The sequence below is a fragment of the Cynara cardunculus genome, unplaced genomic scaffold, assembly GCF_001531365.2.
Source record: "Cynara cardunculus var. scolymus isolate 2C unplaced genomic scaffold, CcrdV1 Un_Scaffold_555, whole genome shotgun sequence".
NCBI lineage: Eukaryota > Viridiplantae > Streptophyta > Magnoliopsida > Asterales > Asteraceae > Cynara > Cynara cardunculus.
Window position 1 is genome coordinate 51,747 of NW_020200587.1, and position 9,478 is coordinate 61,224.

General features: G+C 33.4%; 1 protein-coding gene across 1 annotated transcript in view; it reads left to right on the forward strand.

Annotated features, from left to right (window-relative positions):
* The window catches only part of LOC112501775, a 56,453-nt gene that overhangs the window by 45,077 nt on the left and 1,898 nt on the right, over positions 1-9,478 (forward strand). The window contains exons 2-7 of the mRNA XM_025105491.1: positions 2,015-4,664; positions 4,787-5,305; positions 5,416-6,066; positions 6,240-6,845; positions 6,991-7,701; positions 7,785-7,832. Of these exons, the coding sequence (XP_024961259.1) occupies positions 2,043-4,664; positions 4,787-5,305; positions 5,416-6,066; positions 6,240-6,845; positions 6,991-7,701; positions 7,785-7,799 (5,124 nt within the window). The 5' untranslated portion in view covers positions 2,015-2,042 and the 3' untranslated portion in view covers positions 7,800-7,832. The remainder of the gene's footprint in view (positions 1-2,014; positions 4,665-4,786; positions 5,306-5,415; positions 6,067-6,239; positions 6,846-6,990; positions 7,702-7,784; positions 7,833-9,478) is intronic.

Consider the following 9,478-nt stretch of genomic DNA (forward strand, 5'->3'; position numbering starts at 1 on the left):
TCAACCTCTCATAGTTACAAAAAAATGAAAAATTATGATTGGTTGAATGAGGTTTACACGGTTTTGTACAAATTGGGTGATTTTTATTTGAACACATATATATATATATATATATATATATATATATATATATATATATATATAGACTTGGGATTATGTGAGACCAGCATGTTTTCGTGAGACCAGCATTTTACACTTGAAACTTTTTAAACCTTCACAGTGTTTTTGCTGTGAAGGTTTGACTTTTTTTAAACCTTCATAGCGTTTTTGCTGTGAAGTTTACGTGTAAAAATGTGATCTCACGGGTCTCACGAAAACAGGCTGGTATCACGTGAACCCAAGCCTATATATATATAGGGCCCTATTCAAGGGAAAACTGAGTTGTTTATGGTAACTGTGAGAACCACTCTCAACCAATCATTTTAATATATTAATTATACAATTAAAATCAAATTAAAAGGGTATGTTAGTCAATTCCTAATTTAAAATTAAATTTTAATTTTTTAAATGCAACCGTTTCAAATAAAATAAATTAATATTGATTTACATTCCTAAAATAAAATATTAATATCATTTAGTGAAATAATTTCAAAAAAAAATAATTCATTTGTGTAAACATGTTTATTATTCTGATGAATCACATGAAATCACACATATTTGTTGAAGATTGTATCCATAATATTTAAGAATGTTATCACAATGTATCACACCAGTTTGTACTAATGTTGTTAATACATCTGCAGATTTTATGTAGCGAAGGTGCTGTTACCACAATGTAGCACAAATTGATTATCACAAATTGATTATCACAAGGTCCAATCAAATATTATTACAAAGGCTAAATGTTATCACAATGTATCACACCATTTTCCAACAGATTATGATCAACACTAAATGTACCACAATGTAGCACAAATTGAGATTACTCTAGGGCTTAGTAATCGTCTCCGTCTCAAATACAGGAAAGTATCTTCACTATATTTGGATTCCAATTGAACAAGAATATTAACGTACAAAATGACCATCTTGCCTTTGTTCATATAATGTCATCAAATGACAGTAATTTATTTATAGAAATACATTAATTAAGATTCTTTTTAATCTTACCCATTATTTAAATTCAATACAAATGGTTTTTATAAATATTTTATTCAATAAAATAAAAAATTAATAATAAAAATTAACTTTTGGATTACACTATTTTAAGTTTTTTAAAATCATNATAAATATTTTATTCAATAAAATAAAAAATTAATAATAAAAATTAACTTTTGGATTACACTATTTTAAGTTTTTTAAAATCATTACGTTAATGTGTATATTTACTTTAATAATAAATATTAATATATATATATATATATATCGAATAAAAACCATTCAATTTGAAAAAACCGTGAAAACCTCATTTAACCGATCATAATTTTTCATTTTATTCATTTTTTTGTAATTATGAGAGGTTGATTAACCATGGTCTAATGTTTCGCATAAAAACAGACGGATCTCACAAGATCCAAGTCTTAAATAGTATATATATGTAATTGTATAATATAATTTAATTAATATATATATATATATATATATATATAATAGCAATAATAATTAAATAAAATATATTATTAAATCAATTTACATTTTGTAAATTTCAAAGATAACACAAGTCAATTACGAGGGGTTGCGATAAAAGGAAATGAAGCAATCAAGACTATTCATATTTGTTTGGTAATGAAATCACGTGGGTGATGGAGATCACTCATCCACTTGCATTAACTTGTTTTTTTTTTTTATTATTATTATATTTTGCATTATTTTAAATACCCAACGATCCTTTCAATTATAATCCCTCATATTTTCTTAGTCTTGTTCCTCAGAATTGTTGACGTAGAAGATCACAAGCAGCAGCAGCAGCAGAACCATCCTGTTTCAGGTAAATGAAAGCTTTCTTCTTCCATTGCCATCTCCAGAAACTGTCAAATATGTAATTGCATAAACTTCCCTTTTGTCTGCTTCTCTGTAGGTGCTTGCACAAGTAAGAATATCGCGCAATGGAGATTGTTGCCGCCATTGTTAGTCCTCTGGTTGAGTCTCTCATAGTTCCCGTTAAGAAACACCTCGGTTACTTGATTTCCTACAAAAAGTATGTGAGCGATATGGATACAAGAATGGAAGAGTTGGAAGCTACAAGACGTGGTGTTGAAGGCCACATAAACCGTAAAAAAAACAATTACCTTATGGTTCCAATGGAGGTCAGTGGTTGGTTGGAAAAAGTAGGAAATATCGAAGCACAAGTACGGGAAACAAGTCTTAGTGATGTCGACAGTTGCTTCAATCTCAAGGTTAGGCATAGGCTAGGAAGGAAAGCCTTTAAGATCATTCAGGATATCGACCGTCTCAAAGAAGAAAAGTCTAGAATTGATTGGACTGATCATCCAATTCCTCTTGGAAAAGTTGATTCCATGAAGCTTTCCACCTCTACACCATCAAGTCATCACAATGACTTCAAATCTAGAGAGCAGACTTTTATGGAAGCACTTAAAGCCCTCCAACCAGACAACAAAACCCACATGATAGCTTTATGTGGGATGGGGGGAGTCGGGAAGACCATAATGATGCAAAACCTAAAGAAAGTTGTAAGTGAAAAGAAGTTGTTTGATTTTATTATTGAGGCTGTTATAGGGGAAAAGATGGAGGTGCATCAAATTCAGCTAGCTATAGCAGACTTCCTGAGTTTAGATCTAAAAGAAACCACTACAGCAGCTAGAGCTATTAAGCTTCGTAAAAGTTTCGAGGCCCGTTCTGATGGTGGTAAGAAGAAGTTCCTGATACTACTAGATGATGTATGGCAGTTCGTTGATATTAATGATATCGGGTTAAGTCCATTGCCAAATCAAGGTATCGATTTTAAGGTATTATTGACATCACGAGACCGAGGTGTTTGTACTACGATGGGAGTTGAACTTGATTCAATTCTCAATGTGAAAGTCATAGAGAACTCAGAAGCAYATAATTTCTTTCTCCAATTTGTAAAGGKTTCCGATGATGATGATCTCRATMTTGAGCTCCGTGAGATAGGAGAAGATATTGCAAATAGATGTCACGGTCTGCCCATTGCCATCAAAACCATAGCCCGTACTCTTAAAGGTAAAAGCAAGCATGTGTGGGAAGATACAYGTTCTAGAATAGAGAACAAAGATGTTGATGAAGTCGTGCATCAAGTTTTTGAGATAAGCTACAGAAATCTCCATGATGAAGAGACTAGATCAACTTTGTTGTTGTGTTGTTTGTTTCCCGAAGATTTCGATACTCCTGTGGAGGAGTTAGTGAGGTACGGTTGGGCCTTGAGAATGTTTAACAAAGTGGATACTATAAGAAAAGCAAGAAACAGGTTGAACACATGCATTGAGCGACTCATACATGCAAATTTGTTGATTCAAAGTGAGGCAGTTGGTTGTGTCAAGATGCACGATCTAGTGCGTGCTTTTGTTTTAGACATGTGTTCCGAAGGCGAACATGCTTCAGTTGTCGGTGATATGTCAAAGTGGCCTGCAAAACCTGTGAGCGAGTTTTGCAAAAGAATTTCAATAACATGCACAGGAATGTCTGAGTTTCCTAGAGATCGTAAATATCCAAACCTCTTGTTATTGAACCTTATGAATGGAGAGAAGTCGTTTCCTGAAGACTTTTATCAAGAAATGGAGAAACTTGAAGTAATAGTGTATGAAAATATGACGTATCCATTGATTCCCATATCACAATACTCGAGTAATCTTCGAATGCTAAGTATCCATCGATGCCCATTTATGTTTGATTGCTCTCCTGTTGGTGATCTTTTAAACTTGGAATTGCTTAGTTTTACCTATTGCAAAATAGAAAAGTTACCATCCACAATTGGAAATTTGAAGGAGCTAAAGTTACTTGATTTGACAGGCTGTAGTAATCTTTGTATTGATGATGGTGTCTTGAAAAGTTTGGTCAAACTTGAAGAGCTTTATATGCGCAGGGTTAGACGACATGCCGATGGTGATGAATTAGTGGAGTGTTCAAAAAACCTTGTTGAAATAGCAATTGAGTTTTTTGGTGACAATGCTTTGCCAAAGAATATGTCATTTGGGAAACTTGAATGGTTCAAGATCTCTTTGGGATGCTCTGTTGATGATTGTGATCTCCAAAGCAAACATTCAGAAGAAAACACATTATGTTTGGTGACCAACAAATGTGAACTTTTGGATTCTAGGGTGAATGATTTGTATGGAAAGACAAAGGTGCTTCATTTACAAGTGGATGGTATAAATGATCTTGGAGATTGTTTAGGGGAATCYTTGCATCGTTTTGGATGCCCATTTTTCAGTTTAAAAGTCCTTCATATTTGTGAGTGTGCACATTTGAGATACCTCTTCACAGTCCATGTGGCAAATGGTCTGAATCAGCTTGAGCACCTCAAAATTATCAAGTGCCCTGCATTAGAAACACTTATAGATGATGAGAATTGTGAAGTTAAGGTCATCAAATTTCCAGCTCTAAAGTTCCTATCTTTGATTAATCTACCAATGCTAATGAGTTTGTGCAAGCTGGGTGGCAACGTAATTGAGTTCCCACAACTGGAAGTATTGAAACTTGATAACCTTCCAAATTTCACTAGCATTTATGAAGATTTTCTAAAGAAAGAGGTACATATGTTTTAGTTAACGTAAAAGTTATAGTAATAAACTTCAATTTTCTAGTAGATTTAGTTAGTAATAGAAGTCACAATATTACTTGATTTGAATGTAGTTATTTGATTATGATGCAGGTTGTGAGTTCTAAGTTGAAGGATTTGACGATTACGGAGATGGAGAAGTTGACGGAGATATGGCCAAGTCAATATTTGAGTAGTAATGAGGTTAGTCAATTGAGAATGATTGAAGTGAAAAAATGTGATAGTCTTGTGAACTTGTTTCCAAGCAATCCAATGTCGTTGCTGTATCATCTGGAACAACTTACAGTTTCCGAATGTGGTTCCATTGATGTGTTATTCAACATTGATTTGGAATCATGTGTTGGTGAAATTGAGCAAGAGAACAACAACTTGAGATCTATTACAACAATTGGATTAAGGAAACTTAGAGAGGTTTGGAGGGTGAAGGGAGTAGTCAACTCTAGTCTCCCCATTCTTGGCTTTCAAAGTGTTGAATGCATAGTGATAAGAGAATGCAAGAGGTTAAGAAATGTATTCACACCTACCACCTCAAATTTTGACATGAGGGCACTTAAGAAGATTAGTATAAATGGCATTGATGGGTGGGGAGAAAATAAAAGCAACAATGAAGAGGTATGTTTTGTCATCCTAACTTTCAGTTTCATTATAAAATTGTTGGTGCAATTTAGTTATTGTTAAACGAATTTGCTAATTACATTTGTTGTTGGAATTAATATATGCAGATTAATGTTACAACCAATGAAGGCATATCAGAAGTGGAAGATGATATTCATAATGTTGCATTCCCATCTTATCTCATGCATAATTTGCATCAACTTCATACGCTTAGGTTACTTTATTTTGAAGGGGTGGAGGTGGTGTTTAAGATAGAGAGTTCAAGTTGTAGAAAGTTGGCAACAACTCAGAATAATCACCAACCGCAACTACTCCCTCACCTCAAGGATCTGGAATTACATGGTCTGAATAGGATGACTCATTTGTGGAAGTACGATTGGAACCAATTCTTAGTTTCTCAACAAGAACCGAAATCTTCTTCATTCGTCAATATCATGAGCATAACCCTTTGTTCATGTGGCCGTATAGAATACTTATTCTCTCCTCTCATGGCCAAACTTCTATCCAACTTAATTAGCATCACAATAAAGTCGTGTGATGCTATGGAAGAGGTTGTTTCTGACATAGACGATGAATATGAAGGAATGGCTACGTCTATATCTTGCCACACAGATACGACTTTCTTCCCGCATTTAGACAATCTCAACCTTGGTTATTTACCATGCCTAAAGCGTATCGATGGTGGTGGTAACAACTGTGGGGGCAAGGAACTCATGACTTCCACTGTTACTGCTTCTTCTGTTTATGATAAATTCCAGGTATAGTTTCGTTTTTTATCACTATCACGTGAACATTTAACTATTTACTTCAAATTTTGTATTTATTTGTAAATGTACTATCAGTTGTATATTTTATGATCTTCGTTAATATTCGCTTGTTGCATACGATATCTCAATTGATTGACTTAATTTTTTTTTGTCATCTATTGTAGTGTTATCAAGTTGGTGGAGCATATTGGTCCTCTTTCCAATATGCAAAAACAATAGATATACGGGAATGTCATGCCTTGTTAGCTCTGATTCCATACCAAGCGGTTGGTGACAATGCTAATATTGGTGAAGGAAGTGGTGATACGGTTACAATCCCAACGCCGATAAATATGACTTCACTTGAATTGCCCAACCTGAAAATCTTATATATTGCCGGATGCCACAGTTTGAAATATATATTCACAACTTCTATACTTAAGAGCCTTAACAAACTCCAAGAGTTGAAGATAAGTGATTGCTCTGCAATACAAGTGATTGTGAAGCTGGAAGACAATGGAGAGCACATATTAGGATTGGAAGATGTGGTCTTCCCTCGTCTTACGACCCTTACACTAGTTGGTTTACCAAGTCTCAAGGGGTTCTTCTTGGGGAAGAATGACTTCCAGTGGCCATTATTGGATAAGGTTAAGATCTACCGTTGTCCGCAAATGATGATTTTCACATCTGGTCGCTCGATGGCTTCGAAACTAGAATACATACATACAGGTGTAGGCAAACATAGTCTTGAATGTGGCCTCAACTTCGATTGGACCAATGCACCACATGAGGTAAAATACGTTGTTACCTGGTTCATTGAACTATAAAATTAATTACTTACTACCATCTAGTTGTAACATGTGCCTTCCACAACTAATTAACATTCTTTTAGTTTTTATCAGTGTGGCTGACCGATGTATGTCTTTTTCTTAATAGGGTCAACTCTATAAGTCAAGTTCCTGCTCGACTGGTGCAGATATAATAGAGTTACTTCAATTCCCTTGGTCTTTTTCCAACTTAGTCGAAGTAGATATACAATATTTTGACAGTAAAGCAATATTTCCAAGCCATGAGTTGTTTAACGTAGAAAATGTTGGAGATATTGAAGAAGCAGAAAAGGTATTTGAAGTAGTAGAAGGGACAAATGATGAAACACAATCTGCAGATGATGTGATACTAATTTCCAAGAAAAAACAAGTTATATGGAAGAGTAATTGGTGGATACCATCCAAACCTTCAAACCTCACAAGGGTATCACTTCATTTTTGTGACAATATGGAACATGTTTTCTCTCATGGCATGGCTGCTAGTTTAGTCCAACTGCAACGCCTTGTGATACATTGCTGCACCGGTTTGAAGGTAATTGTGGAGGCAGTGCGAGATTCCACTAACGAGATGGTTTCCTTCCCTTTTCTAAAATCCTTAGAACTTGCTCATCTTAACAAATTGGAGGGATTTTGCTTGGGGAGTGATCAGGCTTTTCAATGGCCATCATTATATACTTTGAGAATAGAAAGATGTCCAAGAATGACAGTTTTCACCAAGGGACAGTCTACTACTCCAAAGCTAGAGTTAATAAGAACAAGTTTTGGATGGTGTGAGGCAAAGGATGACATCAACTCCTTTATAAGGAAAAGAACACAAGAGGTAGGTTTGTGATATTCAATTCCTTCTAATTTGTGAGATTAAGTTATGTTATTTTAGTATGAACATTCTTGTTTTAATTACAGGGATACGAATTCTAGAGAAAGATTGATCGAGGCTTCATGGAGTTTAAGGTACGGATTCCTAACCCTTTTCGTTTATTTGATTCTTTTACATATTTTTTTTGCAAACCCTAAAGCTCTCGTTTAACTAATGACCTTCCAAATTGTTCATTATTGTATCTTCCGTTGGGTTCACGTGAGACCAGCCTGTTTTCATGAGACCCGTGAGACCATATTTTTACACTTGAAACTTCACAGCAAAAACACTGTGAAGGTTAAAAAAAGTCACCTTCACAGCATTTTGCTGTGAAGTTTCAAGTGTAAAAAAGTGGTCTCACGGGTCTCACGAAAACAAGCTAGTCTCACATGATCCCAAGTATATATATATATATATATATATATATATATAGAGGAGCGTTCAAATAAAAACTTGCCACATTTGTGTAAACCGTGTAAACCAATCTCATCCGTCCATTTTCTTGATCAATGACTAATATTAGTTTACTTTATTTTAGAAATTAAAAAATAAAAAATATTAAAAAATTATTTTATTTCAATGATAAGGACAAATTGGTAAACAAAAGTTAACATCAATATAACATTAATTCCATAAACAAAAGTTAACATCAATATAACATTAATTCTATAAACAAAAGTTAACATTAATATAACATCAATGAACCWTTTTATAATSAAATYTTTWCAYATTAACATTAATTCCATAAAGAACAAAATATAATATGCACTCGTTTCATCATGTATTTATTTCATAAAAGAACACAATACATTACGCACCCGTTTCATTTTCATCCTACCAACTAAACGGATCAACTTAATCACAAAGCAACATGGATCATCGTGAACCTAGATGTACTATACATTCAATCACAAAGCAACAAGGATAACCATGAAACTTCAATCACAAAGCACCTATTTCATTAACACGTATAATATGCATAGACAAAGCAAATAAACCATTTTACAATAAAACATTTTCACATTGAAACAGTTTCATGACCATTGTTTTTTGAACTTTGTTTATGAAACTATTCATTACAATATTTTCATTAGGAAATAGAGAGATTATATTATTCCGATTTTTCAATTGTTTTGAAACGTTTGATGAAACCGTTGCATCAATAGTTCATTTTCCTTATTCCACTCATATGAACATGATTCATCATTATGAACCTTTTCATTATGAAACAGTTTCATGAAACATTTTCATTAAAGTGGATAATATGCCTAGAGTATTAATTTGTACAATATGCCTACAGTATTAGATCATGAACATGCTTCATCATTATGAACCTTTTCATTATGAAACAGTTTTATGAAATTTGCCTCATATGAAACAGTTTCATGAACTTTAGGAATTAAGTTCGCCCCATATGAACGTCCCATATGAAACAATTTCATTATGAAACATTTTCATTATGAAACATTTTCATTATGAATGTCCCATACAAATCAAGTTTTAATATTATAATATATTAAATTTTTTAATATGTTACCATTCAAGAAATTTCCATTATTAAATTTCCTTATTTAATATTTATTAATAACTACCTTATTTATCATAAAAATATAGAAAATGACTGAAATACCCTTATTGATTAAATTTAATTAGAAAAAAAGGAATTTTCCTATTGGTCGAAATTGGTTTACATGGTTTCTTAGAAAATGCACGGTTTTCATTTGAACGTGCCCCTATATAT